The sequence below is a fragment of the Geotrypetes seraphini genome, chromosome 1 (assembly GCF_902459505.1).
Source record: "Geotrypetes seraphini chromosome 1, aGeoSer1.1, whole genome shotgun sequence".
Taxonomy (NCBI): domain Eukaryota; kingdom Metazoa; phylum Chordata; class Amphibia; order Gymnophiona; family Dermophiidae; genus Geotrypetes; species Geotrypetes seraphini.
This window is the reverse complement of record NC_047084.1, coordinates 10,321,438-10,337,267: the sequence shown is the minus strand read 5'-3', so window position 1 is coordinate 10,337,267 and position 15,830 is coordinate 10,321,438. Positions and strand designations below refer to the sequence as shown.

The 15,830-nt window shown below is 46.3% G+C and overlaps 1 protein-coding gene across 3 annotated transcripts in view; it reads left to right on the top strand.

The window, feature by feature from the left end:
• Positions 1-4,685, top strand: part of POLR3G (RNA polymerase III subunit G) — a 54,013-nt gene extending 49,328 nt beyond the window's left edge. For all 3 annotated transcript variants that reach the window (XM_033920240.1, XM_033920154.1, XM_033920060.1), the window contains one exon: positions 4,568-4,685. In XM_033920240.1, the coding sequence (XP_033776131.1) occupies positions 4,568-4,651 (84 nt within the window). In that variant the 3' untranslated portion in view covers positions 4,652-4,685. The remainder of the gene's footprint in view (positions 1-4,567) is intronic.
• Positions 4,686-15,830: the final 11,145 nt, after the last annotated feature.

Here is a 15,830-nt window from a genome sequence, read left to right as displayed (position 1 = left end):
GCTCTTTATGTCTTAAAGGTTGCAGACCCCTGCTCTAGGGTATACATATTCAGGGCTTCCAGTCTCTCCTCATACGTCTTCTGGCGCAAGCCTCCTATCATTTTCGTCACCCTCCTCTGGACCGCCTCAAGTCTTCTTACGTCCTTCGTCAGATACGGTCTCCAAAACTGAACACAATACTCCAAGTGGGGCCTTACCATATTTTGTTAAAGCTACTACTTGTGCTTAGATCTCCAAGTATTTTGCCTGAAATTGGGGAAATATGGCAAAACCTTCTGACCTTCTTTTTTTTTTGCTTCACTTTTTATAATACAGGGTGCCCACAAAAACATGCCTTGATTTTTAAATGGTTACAAAACCAAAATTTATTGGACTATTATTTAACCTTTGAGGCTACAGTTTCATCAACTCAAAGTTTCATATGGTATCTGTTGATTACAAACACTCGCTGTGCGCCCCCATCTGTTACTCGGCAAACATTGATGCAATAATTGAGCTTGGACCAGACTCTCCAAAGCATATCCAGCGTGATCGCGTTTATAGCTTCAGTGATGCGTTCCTGCAGATCGTCCATACTTGTGGGTCGTGGAGGTACATACACTGTCTTTCACATACCCCCAAAGGAAAAAAGTCACAAACAGTAATGTCCAATGATCTCGGGGGGCCACTTGAGGAACACATGGTCATTTTGTCGTGTTGCATTGTCTGAAGGTTGTAACTTCTGCATCAGTTGCAGCTTATAAGGGTGAAAGTGCAAGCGATTTGTATAAGATCTTGCTAACTATATTTTTGGGGACTTGTATTTGCTATCATCTTATTTATAAACATATTCCAATAAGTTTTGGTTTTTTAACCATTTAAAATCAAGGAGTGTTTTGTGGGCACCCTGTATATCTGTGCATTTTAGAGACGGGCAAAATGCCATTCTCCTTGCGCTTTTTGCATCTTGTACCACAGCATCTGAATATACTTTATAGAAGCTCGTTTCATCACCTGCCTGTCCTGTTAAGAATTTATGTTGCATACCGTATTTTCGCGGATATAACGCGCGCGTTATACGTGATTTTACGTACCGCGCATACCCCTCGCGCGTTATATGCCTGAGCGCGGTATAGAAAAGTTTTTAAACATAGTTCCCACCCCGCCCGACGCCCGATTCACCCCCCCAGCAGGACCGCTCGCACCCCCACCCCGAACGACCGCTCGCACGCGCTCCCACCCGCACCCGCATCCACGATCGGAGCAAGAGGGAGCCCAAGCCCTCTTGCCCGGCCGACTCCCCGACGTCCGATACATCCCCCCCGGCAGGACCACTCGCACCCTCACCCCGAAGGACCGCCGACTCCCCAACAATATCGGGCCAGGAGGGAGCCCAAACCCTCCTGGCCACGGCGACCCCCTAACCCCACCCCGCACTACATTACGGGCAGGAGGGATCCCAGGCCCTCCTGCCCTCGACGCAAACCCCCTCCCCCCAACGACCGCCCCCCCCCAAGAACATCCGCCCGTCCCCCAGCCGACCCGCGACCCCCCTGGCCGACCCCCACGACACCCCCACCCGCCTTCCCCGTACCTTTGTGTAGTTGGGCCAGAAGGGAGCCCAAACCCTCCTGGCCACGGCGACCCCCTAACCCCACCCCGCACTACATTACGGGCAGGAGGGATCCCAGGCCCTCCTGCCCTCGACGCAAACCCCCCTCCCCCCCAGCCGACCCGCGACCCCCCTGGCCGACCCCCACGACCCCCCCACCCCCCTTCCCCGTACCTTTGGAAGTTGGCCGGACAGACGGGAGCCAAACCCGCCTGTCCGGCAGGCAGCCAACGAAGGAATGAGGCCGGATTGGCCCATCCGTCCTAAAGCTCCGCCTACTGGTGGGGCCTAAGGCGCGTGGGCCAATCAGAATAGGCCCTGGAGCCTTAGGTCCCACCTGGGGGCGAGGCCTGAGACACATGGTCGGGTTTGGCCCATGTGCCTCAGGCCGCGCCCCCAGGTGGGACCTAAGGCTCCAGGGCCTATTCTGATTGGCCCACGCGCCTTAGGCCCCACCAGTAGGCGGAGCTTTAGGACGGATGGGCCAATCCGGCCTCATTCCTTCGTTGGCTGCCTGCCGGACAGGCGGGTTTGGCTCCCGTCTGTCCGGCCAACTTCCAAAGGTACGGGGAAGGGGGGTGGGGGGGTCGTGGGGGTCGGCCAGGGGGGTCGCGGGTCGGCTGGGGGGGAGGGGGGTTTGCATCGAGGGCAGGAGGGCCTGGGATCCCTCCTGCCCGTAATGTAGTGCGGGGTGGGGTTAGGGGGTCGCCGTGGCCAGGAGGGTTTGGGCTCCCTTCTGGCCCAACTACACAAAGGTACGGGGAAGGCGGGTGGGGGTGTCGTGGGGGTCGGCCAGGGGGGTCGCGGGTCGGCTGGGGGACGGGCGGATGTTCTTGGGGGGGGGGCGGTCGTTGGGGGGAGGGGGTTTGCGTCGAGGGCAGGAGGGCCTGGGATCCCTCCTGCCCGTAATGTAGTGCGGGGTGGGGTTAGGGGGTCGCCGTGGCCAGGAGGGTTTGGGCTCCCTCCTGGCCCGATATTGTTGGGGAGTCGGCGGTCCTTCGGGGTGAGGGTGCGAGTGGTCCTGCCGGGGGGGGGATGTATCGGACGTCGGGGGGGGCATCAGGCTTTCAGGATGGGGACAGACCTTCAAGGGGGGACAGGACTTCAAGGGAGGACAGTGCACGGAAAGTCAGGGGGGGTGAACGGAGAGTCGGGACAGCGCACGGAAAGTCAGGGCGGGCGAAAGGAGAGTCGGGCAGCATGCGCGTTATATGCCTGAGCGCGGTATAGAAAAGTTTTTGTACATATCATCGTGATTTCTGCGCGCTATACCCCTGTGCGCGTTTTACAATGGTGCGCGTTATATCCGCGAAAATACGGTACTCCTTTTTTTTGGGTCCATATTCAGTCTTCACTGACAGTAGCCCACAACTACTAACCTGCCAGTTTCCTGTTGCGCGTAAAATAAGTATTTTGTATCAAGACTTATACAGTGAACTCTTATCTGGCACCCATGGGGATTGGTGGATGCTGGATAATTGTAGTTTCTGGTTGCTTGAGAGTTACTGTAAAATTTTGTCTCCCTTCCCACATCATTCTATCATCCTCCCACCCCCATTTGTAGGACCAGCATCTGTTCTTCCCTTATTTCTGGGTTACTTATCTCTTCCCCTACCCTCTTTTCCCCCAACTTATGGATCCAGCATCCATGGCAGCCAGTCCTGATAACCCCCCCCCCTCTGGTCCTAACAACCTTCCCTCACTTAACTGAAGCAGTAGTGGCAGCCATTGAGCAGAGGCAGAACCGTACCAGCAGGGCCTTTCCTCTGCCGCTAATGAGCCATTAATGAGCAATAACTGGTTGCAAACAACCATTTGTTAATTGGCACCAATAGGAATGTGCATGTGCATCTAGTTGGCATGCTATAAGACTAGCCTTACTGGCTAGAATAATGGTCCATGGTCCATCAAGCCCAGTAGCCCTATTTTTTTTGCACATTCTGACACAAGTATGTAGTTATCTTGAAAGAACTGTGTGGATGTTGGTGAGGAGTTAGAATCTGTGAGGGAGATTCTACAACACCTTCCAGTGTGGAGTGTTTGTGGAATTACATGTGGCAGTTTTTGTTGGATTTTTTTTGTAGGATGTGAGAAGGGTAGCTAAAGCAAGACCCAGTAGAGTAATAATACAGTGATACCTTGGAATCCGAACTTAATCCATTCCAGAACCCCGTTGGAGTTCCAAGACAATTTTTCCCATTGAAAATAATAGAAATTGGATTAATCCATTCCTGGGTCCTACAAACTCAAATTTTAACAGGAAATACACTGGATTTTAAGGTAAAATATTAACAAATATTCCAAAGCAGCATTCAGATTCTGGGGCAGAAACACACACATACAATGTGCAGGGTGTTCAGATTCCAAAGTAGAGTTCAGATTCCAAAACAAAATTTACTACAAAAAAAGTTCAGATTCCAAGTCGTTCGAGTTCTGGGGCGTTCGGATTCTGAGTTACTACTGTATATGAAAGGGCCCAAACAGAGGGTGATAAGCTGGCAAGGGTGCTGAGAGTTTGAGGAAATAGGAAGAATGATTAGTGAGTTATCTAGCTCTTCCCCACCAAGGAATCTATGTGTGGTCAAGTAGGAAAGAAAGATGAAACTAGGGGCTCCTTTTACAAAGCCGCGCAAGCGTACGCTAAATTGCCGCACGTGCTAGCCGCTACTGCCTCCTTTTGAGCTGGCGGTAGATTTCCGGCTAGCGCGTGCTAGTCTGGTGCGTGCGATAAAACTGCTAGTGCAGCTTTGTAAAAGGAGCCCTAGGTAAAAAGGTACCACCTGGGAAGGAGAATAAAACAGTAAAAGGGAGACTGAACAGTCAAGGATTAAGACACGTGAAGAAATTCACCATATGGATGAGTTCATTGATTAATGCCTGCAGATGCTGTGATGTTCTTGGACTCACACCTCTTGCCATCTAGTGTAAATAACTCATTGACGTTATTTTCTTGCCTGCTCTGTTTTTCCTTTGTAGGAAAATGACTACATTGCTTCCTACTTTGAAGATGGAGATGAGTTTGAAGGCAGTGATGATAACATGGATGAAGCTACCTACTAGTGATTTAAAACATGGTGTTCTTCGGTTATGTCTGGAAAACAAAACTCTGTTCTCTTTATTTATTTTAATATACTCTTCAAGGATTGAGAGTATGATGGAAATCCACCCACTACAGCTGTAAAGTGCCTAAAGAGGAGGCGAAGTTCTTCTCTTCTGTCTATGCACATTCAATCTAAACTGCTTTCTCCTGATTCTTGAAAAGCAGTGCAAGAAAGCTATAAATACTGGTTCTGGGAGAAAAAGCAGGATTCGTAATATGATGGGAGTCTGACACTTCAGAAAACCGAAAGCTTAAGGCTAGGTACTAAACAGATCTAGATCATTTTCCAGTGCACATAAAGGTTATACAAGAAGACACAAAAGGCTATACAAGAAGACACAAAAGAAGAACTAAAACTATTTGAGCCTGATTCTATAAATGGCTCCATAAGTTAGCCGGTGGTAGGTGCCGAACCGTTGCCTAACTTAATTGCTTTAATTGGTTTTAATCAGCACGGTAAATGACTGCCATTAAAAACTCAATTTTTAAACAGTAGATACCGGTAGACGCCTGCAAATGTAGATGCATGACATCTAATGACATGCAAGGTTCCAAGTAGACATGGTTAGGGGTAGAGTGATCTTGGATGCAATTCTCAAAAGAATTTCAGCATCTTCAATGTCGGCCAGTAAAACCCTGGCCTACATTGCAGACACCTAAGTTTTCTGGTAGCTACAATTCTTTAAATGGCGCCTAAGTGTAATGACATCCGTTTTTGTAGGCAGCTGCTGATTTAGACACCATTTATAGAATCTGACCCTTTGTGCCTTCAAGTACCCGCTGTGGGCCGTATTCTATGACTGGAGCTCAAAAATGGGTGTCGGAAAAGATCCGAATTGAGCGCAGTTCTGCAAGAGGCGCTTTATAGATTTGTGCTTAGCACTGATTCTCATTCCTTAACTTTGGACCCCAGACTTATTATACCTGCTGAAATCTGGTGCAAATGCTGGCATTCAAGTTGGGCACACTGAGCCATTATTCAATAGCAGCACATACAACTTTTTGGATTGCCCCTAACATGCCCATGTCCCTCCCATAGGCATACCCTCTTATGAGTTGTGCACTATGGGATTTGGGTGCCCAGCATTATAGAGTAGCATGCAGCTAGATATACATGCAAATTCTAATTGCTGCCAATTTACATAAATAAATTGTTGCTAGCAACCAGTTGCTGTTTATTAATGGCTCTTTAGCTAATGAAGATGTGCTTGCTTTTTGGCAGTGCGCTCAAGTTTGAGGGTATTGCTTTGTATCATTTTAAAAGTGGGTATGCTAAACAGCAGTGTTAGTAACAGTACTATTATTAAGCCTTGTCAATCTTTTCACTGTCTACAATATAACACATGCAAACAGAAAACAGCATTTATAATACTGAGTATATTAAACGTGTGTGGGTTGTTTTTTTTTTTTAAGTCTTCAGAATATGCCAACCTCCAGCCAAACAATTCTTAGGCTCGGACACTCAAATTCATCCTCATCAGACTTGCTTTTTGTGCTTTTGTGCATTGTGTTCATCACGTGTACAAATTATCTCTATCAAATAAATAACTTCTAAAAGGAGAAGTAAACTTTATACTTAGCTTCATGTGTTAGTTCTACATGAGCGGAATATTAATTATTTTTAGGTGTCAGGTAGGGACCTGTCAACTCCGATATGTTTCGCCCAAAGGCTAGGCGTTATCATGAAGTCCCATGCAATGTAAAATAAATAGATGAAAGATTCTCCTCATATTAAAAAGTCAAAACTAGCATTTGTAACCTAAGATACTCCTTCAGTATTGCTCCGCAACATCCCGACTGTTTGTTTTTAGTCAGAAGATGGCTGCAACATTTTTTTAGGTCTGTTAAATCTCTTTCTCCTCAAATATGTCATCAAATGACGACAGCGAAAACTGGGGAAATTCAAAGTAATGTCATCCACTCTATTTCCTGGTTAAGTCCAAATGGTGTTACCGTATTAAGGGTAAATATCTAGCGTTGCTCACTGAAATTGAGTCTCCTTTCATAAAATAGCAGTGTTCAACATGTAGCCAACTACTCATTTGTTCAGTGTCTTTTACTTAAAGCCCAAAGGATAAGTTACAAATAGCTTTATCATCTAGATCTGATTAGTTCAATGGAAAGCCTTCAATTATTGAGATTCAGCTAGTGTAAAGTAAGATTTTTATTTTTTTTTTCCTTAGGCAGTTGCATGTGATGGACTTAAAAGTAGAATTTGACCTACTATTCCCCATCATGGATACAACACATGTACTACTTCTGATGCCGATGTATGGTGTATACAGTTTACTCCATAGCAACTATTACTCTTGTAAGAAATGGTAGACAGCTGTTTGCTGGCCAGTGCAGAAAAGCTGTTTATACTTTCAAGGTGGAAAGTGGGGAGGAATGACAATGGGATATGAAAGTGAAAGGCACATTACACAAATCAAAGAGAAATTCTGAGGAAAAACAGCAGCATCGTGAATGATTACTGGGTTTATATCACGGATTTTAAAACTCCAGTCCTTGAGGTCTGTAAACTTGTAGAGTTTTCTGGATGACACTAATAAATATGCAGCAGAGAGATTTGCATACAGTGGAGAAAGTGAGCATGTGAATATACTTCATAAATATTAATTTGGAATATCCTGAAAATTTGACCAAGCATAGCCCTAGAGGAGCAGAGTTTGAGAGCCCTATTTAGAGTGCGTTAAATGAAAATGTTTGTATTTCAATAGAAGGCAGACATGCATACTGAATTTTTTTATTTATTTTTTTTTGTGCCTGAATATTTACCTCAGAAAATGATGTCGGGTCTTAACCACTTTATGCACTGTTAATGCACTGGAAAACAGGTATTTCACATAGTTAATAGACTTCTTAAATATAATGTGAGCAACTCTATCTGCTAGTGTAATTAATTCAAAATTTACATAATTAAGTTCACAAGTTGAAATGCAAAATGTAGTAATTTTGAGTGATCTTTTAATTTATTACCTTGCACTTCTTTGCTGCTAATATTTTGCCAAATAAATTTTTCCTTGAAGTCATGATTAATGTTTTTTTTTGTCTTTTTATTTTATTAATGTACATATGAAGGAGAGAGATTTTTGCATGTAAGGTTTTTTCCCCCTCATACGTATTTATTACCTCATACGTATTTATTGAGGATATTCTGAAAACCTGACTGGTGGTCCCTGGGGCCAGGTTTGGAAATATCAACAGACCTGCAATGCACTAAGGGGGAAATTCTATAAGAACTGCCTAAATAGGTACCTAACTTACCCTCTCTTTTACGAACAGTGCAGGTTTTAGCGCTGACAGCGGCAGTAACTGCTCTGACGCTCATGGAATTCCTATGAGCATCGGAGGGGATTAATTAGTAAATTTGCTTCAATTATGAGTTTTAAGCTCCTAACTGAAAAAATAATTGGGTGATCTATCTTAGAGGCGCAATTCTACAAAAGACAGGCACCTATTGCATGGTGCATAGTAGCACTTAACTCCAAAGTAGGTATGTTTAGGGGTAGGCGCAGCTAGGTGCGATTATCTAAAGGACTTAGTCACCTATAATGTAGGCTTTTAAAACTCTGGCCTAAATTACAGGTGCTTACATTTTAAGTTGGGTGTGATTCTGTAATAGGCGTCTAAGTGTGAGTGACAAGTGCCTAACTTTTTAGATGCCATTTATAAAATTTCCCCCCAAATGTACATGTCTGACATTTCACAATTGGCTTCTAAACATCTTGATGTGCACATGTTTATTGCAAAACTGATGATATGGTAGAATGCTTTGAGCCATGTTATTCTGTTCTCGGTCAATAGGTACACACTACCAAATAATTATCCAATTTAGCATTATCGCCTACACTGTGAACATCTGTGGATTGTTGTTGAGCCACCTGATGGCGCACCATTAGCAGGAATCTGCTTAGGTGGGAATGGGTTTCTTTTGTACAAGCTTCTATTTGAGATATAGCTGCAATTGTTGTTGGTGGAGACCTGGGGTATGTAGGCATATTTTCTAAGTGTGGCCCCCCCATATATATCCTCATTATGTTCTTCAGATCCCATCACTAGAAAGTGCAACACAGGATCTGTGGACAGACATCTGATAACAGTACTTGAGACTTGCTACACCATTCTATTTGTTGGGAGGGTGGGATTGTATATACAGTAGGAGACTTTAACATTGTACATAGTTGTATCTCTTGGTGGAGAAGGGATTATCTACAGCGGCTGTTACAACCATGTACTTTTCTTTTTAAATCTGTTGGGGAGGGATAATGAAACAAGGCATGACTATGTGAAAAATGGGGGGAGTAAACTTCAATTGAACCAACCAGTAAAGAGAAGAAATGGAAGAGAGATAGGGGGAGAGTATGGTGCAGTGGTTAAAGCTACAGCCTCAGCAGCCTGGGGCTGTGGGCTCAAACACACACTGTTCCTTTTGACCCTGGGCAAATCACTTAATCCCTCCATTGCCCCAGGTACATTAGATAGATTTTGAGCCCACTGGGACAGACAGGGAAAAATGCTTTAGTATCTATCTGAATAAATTCATATAAACCATTCTGAGTTCCCCTGGTAAAACAGTATAGATTCTGATAAACCTCAATGAAATGTCCCTACCAAACAAAGGTGTCCCACTCCTGGGCTGATCAGATATTGAACTCAACCAGCTCAGGGAGACTCTGGATCCACAAATTATTTCTCCACGTGTGATTTTCCAAGTCTTCCGCCTTAATCAGCACATCCTCATATTCCCCCTGCAGTTCTTCCACTGAGGTCCTCGCTGTTGCAACTGAGCTCTCGCAGCCATCTGCCTGATCGTTGCAGGCACTCATGCTGGCCAGGTCAGATTTTCCTCTACAGTGTCCTTAATTTGTGACTTCATGGAGGCTATCTCCATCTTCAGTTCCCCAAACCACTGCTGTAAATCAAGTGGGATCACTCCTTGGACCAACAATTCCTCAGACTCCCTTCTTCCAGGTTCTCCTGGCTCTTGCACCACAGTTCCTGAGCAGTCCACCATCCTACTTAGCTGATGCACTGGACAAGTGTATTTGGTGTGGGTGGGGCTAGGGTTGTAATCTTGCACATGGGAGTTGCACAGGGCAGCATGTATGCAATGTGATAGAACAGTGGCAGGGTGGACAGTACACTCTGATCTCAGCTGTGTGTAGCTGGGTACATGTGCAGTCTATAGCAGAGTATCTGTGATTTGCCCTGGTGTTTGGCTGGTGAGCAGTGTTGGTCCTCCTTAAACAGACAACGCTAATTCTGGATCATGAGAAGCACCAAGAGGTTGGTTTTTTGTTTTCTTGAGAGAAATTCTGCTCCCTTTTGACATCTACCTTTCCCATGCATGTGAGAGGTCATTAGTGGACATAGTGTGTGTATATATTGTATGAGATGCCTCAAAGATCTGTTCTTGGGCCTGTTCTTAACATTTTTATACATGATATTGTTAAAGGGCTGTCAAGGAAGATTTGCCTCTTTGTGAATGATACCAAAATCTGCAATAGAGTAGACACTCACGATGGTGTGAATAACATGAAGAAAGACATGTTGAAGCTTGAAGAATAGTCTAAAATTTGGCAGCTAAAATGTAATGCTAAGAAATGCAAGGAATTTGGGCTACAACAACCTGAGGGACTGGTACAGTTTAGGGGGGTGAAGAACTTATGTGCATGACAGAAGAGTGGGACTTGGGTGTGATTGTATGTGATGATCGTAAGGTGGCCAAACTGGTTGAAAAGGTGACGGATGCTAGGTTGCATAGGGAGGAAGTCGGTCCAGAGGAAGGCTACTAAAATGGTATGTGGTCTTCATCATAAGACGTATGGGGACAGACTTAAAGATCTCAATCTGTATACTTTGGAGGAAAGGCGGGAGAGGAGAGATACATTAGAGATGTTTAAATACCTACGTAATGCAAATGCACATGAGTCGAGTCCCTTTCATTTGAAAGGAAACTCTGCACTGAGAGGGCATAGGATGAAGTTAAGAGATGATGGGCTCCGGAGTAATCTAAGGAAGTATATTTTTACAGAAAGGATGGTAGATGCATGGAACAGTCTCCCAGAAGACGTGGTGTAGACAGAGACTGTCTCTGAATTCATAAGGGCCTGGGATAGGCATGTGGGATCTCTCGGAGAGAGAAAGAGATAATGGTTACTGCAGATGGGCAGACTAGATTGGCCATTTGGCCTTTATCTGCCTTATGTATGATAGTCTCCATGATTAAAGATACAACCTTCACACAGAATACAATTAGTACCGTATTTTCACGCAAATAACACGCACCCGTATAAAACGCGCACACGTGTATAGCGCGCAGAAATCACGATGATAAGCACAAAAACTTTGGTATAACGCGCTCACGATTATACCGCGCATGCTGCCCGACTCTCCGTTCACCCCCCTGACTTCCGTGCACTGCCCCGCCTCTCCGTGCGCTGTCCCGACTCTCCGTTCACCCCCCCCTGACTTCCGTGCACTGCCCCGACTTTCCGTGCGCTGTCCCGACTCTCCGTTCACCCCCCCCTGACTTCCGTGCACTGCCCTGAATTTCCGTGCGCTGTCCCGACTCTCCGTTCACCCCCCCTGACTTCCGTGCACTGCCCCGCCTCTCCGTGCGCTGTCCCGACTCTCCGTTCACCCCCCCCTGACTTCCGTGCACTGCCCCGCCTCTCCGTGCGCTGTCCCGACTCTCCGTTCACCCCCCCTGACTTCCGTGCACTGTCCCCCCTTGAAGGTCTGTCCCCATCCTGAAAGCCTGATGCCCCCCCCCGACGTCCGATACATCCCTCCCCCCGAAGGACCGCCGACTCCCCAACAATATCGGGCCAGGAGGGAGCCCAAATCCTCCTGGCCACGGCGACCCCCTAACCCCACCCCGCACTACATTACGGGCAGGAGGGATCCCAGGCCCTCCTGCCCTCGACGCAAACCCCCCTCCCCCCAACGACCGCCCCCCCCCAAGAACCTCCGACCGCCCCCCCAGCCGACCCGCGACCCCCCCTGGCGACCCCCACGACCCCCCCACCCCCCTTCCCCGTACCTTTGGTAGTTGGGCCAGAAGGGAGCCCAAACCCTCCTGGCCACGGCGACCCCCTAACCCCACCCCGCACTACATTACGGGCAGGAGGGATCCCAGGCCCTCCTGCCCTCGACGCAAACCCCCCTCCCCCCAACGACCGCCCCCCCCAAGAACCTCCGACCGCTCCCCCAGCCGACCCGCGACCCCCCTGGCGACCCCCACGACCCCCCCACCCCCCTTCCCCGTACCTTTGGTAGTTGGCTGGACAGACAGGAGCCAAACCCGCCTGTCCGGCAGGCAGCCAACGAAGGAATGAGGCCGGATTGGCCCATCCGTCCTAAAGCTCCGCCTACTGGTGGGGCCTAAGGCGCGTGGGCCAATCAGAATAGGCCCTGGAGCCTTAGGTCCCACCTGGGGGCGCGGCCTGAGGCACATGGTCGGGTTGGGCCCATGTGCCTCAGGCCGCGCCCCCAGGTGGGACCTAAGGCTCCAGGGCCTATTCTGATTGGCCCACGCGCCTTAGGCCCCACCAGTAGGCGGAGCTTTAGGACGGATGGGCCAATCCGGCCTCATTCCTTCGTTGGCTGCCTGCCGGACAGGCGGGTTTGGCTCCCGTCTGTCCGGCCAACTTCCAAAGGTACGGGGAAGGGGGGTGGGGGGGTCGTGGGGGTCGGCCAGGGGGGTCGCGGGTCGGCTGGGGGGGCGGTCGGAGGTTCTTGGGGGGGGGACGGTCGTTGGGGGGGAGGGGGGTTTGCGTCGAGGGCAGGAGGGCCTGGGATCCTTCCTGCCCGTAATGTAGTGCGGGGTGGGGTTAGGGGGTCGCCGTGGCCAGGAGGGTTTGGGCTCCCTTCTGGCCCGATATTGTCGGGAAGTCGGCGGTCCTTCGGGGTGGGGGTGCGAGTGGTCCTGCCGGGGGGGGGGATGTATCGGACGTCGGGGAGTCGGCCGGGCAAGAGGGCTTGGGCTCCCTCTTGCTCCGATCGTGGATGCGGGTGCGGGTGGGAGCGCGTGCGAGTGGTCGTTCGGGGTGGGGGTGCGAGTGGTCCTGCTGGGGGGGTGAATCGGGCGTCGGGCGGGGTGGGAACTATGTTTGAAAACTTTCGTATACCGCGCTCACGCATATAACGCGCGAGGGGTATGCGCGGTAGGTAAAAACGCGTATAACGCGCGCGTTATATGCGTGAAAATACGGTAATATGATTTTTTTTTTTGTTATTTATGGAGCATTAAGTGGAAAGTGTTTTTTAAGAAAAGAGTTTGTGGATCTGTCCACTTCCTTTGGATGCTGATGTAGCCCTTTATAAAATAGGTATAACTTATAAACACATGTTTGCCATTCAGGTTAGAGAACATTTTAATAAAATTACTCTCAAAATGTACACTGTAAAACAATCAGTTAACAGTGCCATAAAAACATGGACCCATCCCAGCATCAAACATATTCAAAAAGTCTGAAAATAATGTAAACCTTTCAACCTTTGGGGCATTGTTTGGGTGGGACTTCCTGCAGGCTGTCTGGCAACCATGGGAAGGCAGCCCATTTGTCCAGGAATAGAGCGTAGATTTACAAGAAAGAAGATTAGCAAAGGTAAGAGTCTAATCTTTTGTTTATATATATAAAATAGGTATTAGATCCCTATTATGTTTTGAGTTAGGATAAAAACATGTACTGTAACTATGGCAAATTGTAACCTGAAATTGTATATTATGTATGTTAACCTGTAACCCATTCTGAGCTTGGGAAGAATGGGATAGAAAACGAATTTAAATAAATAAAAATAAGTACATAAAAACTCAACATGCATTCACACTGGAGAATAGATTGAATTGCAAACCTTTTAATCCTTTTTGACTGACTATGTGGCCTATTATTGCGAAGGTTGTATTGCACAATCCTTCCATAAGAATTGTAGGAGAATAGCATTGCTCACCCCAATCAGTATTGCCTTTATAAGCAATTAACACGCTTAGCAGAACCAGTTAAATTTGACAGAACAAAGTGAAGAATTTAGTTTTGTAGTCTTCCACCTACCTCTCAAGTAATAAATCTTGAAAGCTTCAATATTGATTCAATGAAATGAATGGCTGAGTCAGTCCTGAGAGGCTCTGACAAGTGGACAAATGCTTCCATGGTTACAATTGGATATGCAATGTGATTTCTCTGCTCTATGGGCCTCCTCCCCCTGCCATTGAAGTAAAATAACAAACCACAGGGAATCTACCACACATGCTGTTGAAAAAGCAGGAACAACATTAAAAGACCAAGAGATGTCGTCTTATTCAGAGACCAAATTGCACATTTTCCCCTGATTTATGCTGTAATTACTTCAGCTGTAGATAAACCAGAAGTATCAGGGTATACCTTAGAGTTTTGATAGATTGCAAACTCTTTATCTTTTTTTTTTTTTTTTTTTTAATTACAAACAGTATGTGTAACAGAAGCTAAATAATGTATCTCCTTTTTCTTGTGCACTATTAGAGCATTCAGGGTTAGTATATGTTATGAAATAATATTGAGAAAACAAGGATTATGGAGGCAAAATGAAAGTTATGCAGAAATTAATCATTGTTTCTGATGCATACGCTTACACACACACACATACATTATATATATATATATATATATATGTGTGTATATATATATATATATATATATATATATATATATATATATGTATACACACACACACACAACAACAAAAAAAAAACAACTCACCAAAATTATTTTTGTCATATCTTCCACAGAACTCGGCCAGTTCTTATGAAATTGATGTAAAATGTTGTAAATATTTCCCAACACACTATCTTGTGAAAATGAATTGTGACCTGAATAAAAACACATTAAAAAGTTTTATGGCGTATTTTGCAGAAAAATGTAAAGTCAAAAAGCAATGTTTCAATTAAGCAGATTTTTGAAGTGCGCTCCCTTTGCATGAAGGTATACCCTCAGCCTTGGCCACCACTGATCCATGGACTTGTAAGTGACGCTCTGCTTCAACTCTGCCTAAGCAGAGATGAGGCACTGTGTAAGGTATTCAACATCAGATATCGCTGTCTGGTAGATGCATTCCTGTATCAGCCCCCAGATCCGGTAGTCAACTGGGTTTAGGTCTGGTGAATTCACAGGTCAAAGGTCTGGATCAATGAAGTCTGGGGATCTCTTGATGTAGTAGTTCTATAGTGTCCTTTACCCGATGTGCTGGTGCATTGTCCTGTTGGAAGATAAAATAGTCTCCTGACATGTGACAGATTGCTGACAACAGCTCCTGTATCAAGAAGACATCTTGGTTGTATGCACCGTTGATCTTAACCCCCAAGATCGACGAAGAACAGTTCTGTGAATCTGAGTTTCAAGATTGCAATCCAAGCTATGTCTGATTGGCTGAAGGTCAGGTGGGTCCGTAGTACACATTTACCATTAACCTCATGCTTTAGTGTTGTTGAACAACCTTATAAGGCATTGTTTAAAGTCTTATTCCTGGAATCGTCACCATATAGCATAAATCCAATATCAAATTCCAAGCTTCCAACCTTTAGAATATTCTTTCTATGTTACTCCTTTAAATCCTTAACTGATGTTGCTACTTCTGTTTTAGCCATAGACCTCAGAAACACCCCTCCTCCGTCCCATAAAGGTTATGATCTCATAACGGGGAGATTCATGTGTAACTTCCTCATCGGTCAAGGCTTAAATTTTTAATGGCTGATGCTCAATAATTTTATATTTATTTTGAACACTTTTTATACTTTAAAACGACTAATGAAGTTTATGTACTTATCTTCAAAAGTGTTGCTGTACTTAGGCTGGTGGACCCGACATGTTTCGCTGCCGCTTCGTCAGGGATCCACTCTTGCCGTTAACCACCATCCCGCATAGAGAGGAGGAGGAGAAGAAAAGCAGCTACAGAGAGAGGCAAAGGGAGAGAGAAGCCAAAGGGGGAAAAAGCAGATAAAAGAGCAAGAGAGAGAATCAAAAGCAGGAGACCAAGAGGGGAATCGGTGAGAGTTAGCTCCACCCACCCCTGACGTCCACCACCGAAGCTCTGCCTTAAAAGGGGAGGGGCCAACTGAGCAGAGTTGATCTGAGCAGGAGAGAGAGCAGGAGAAAAGCA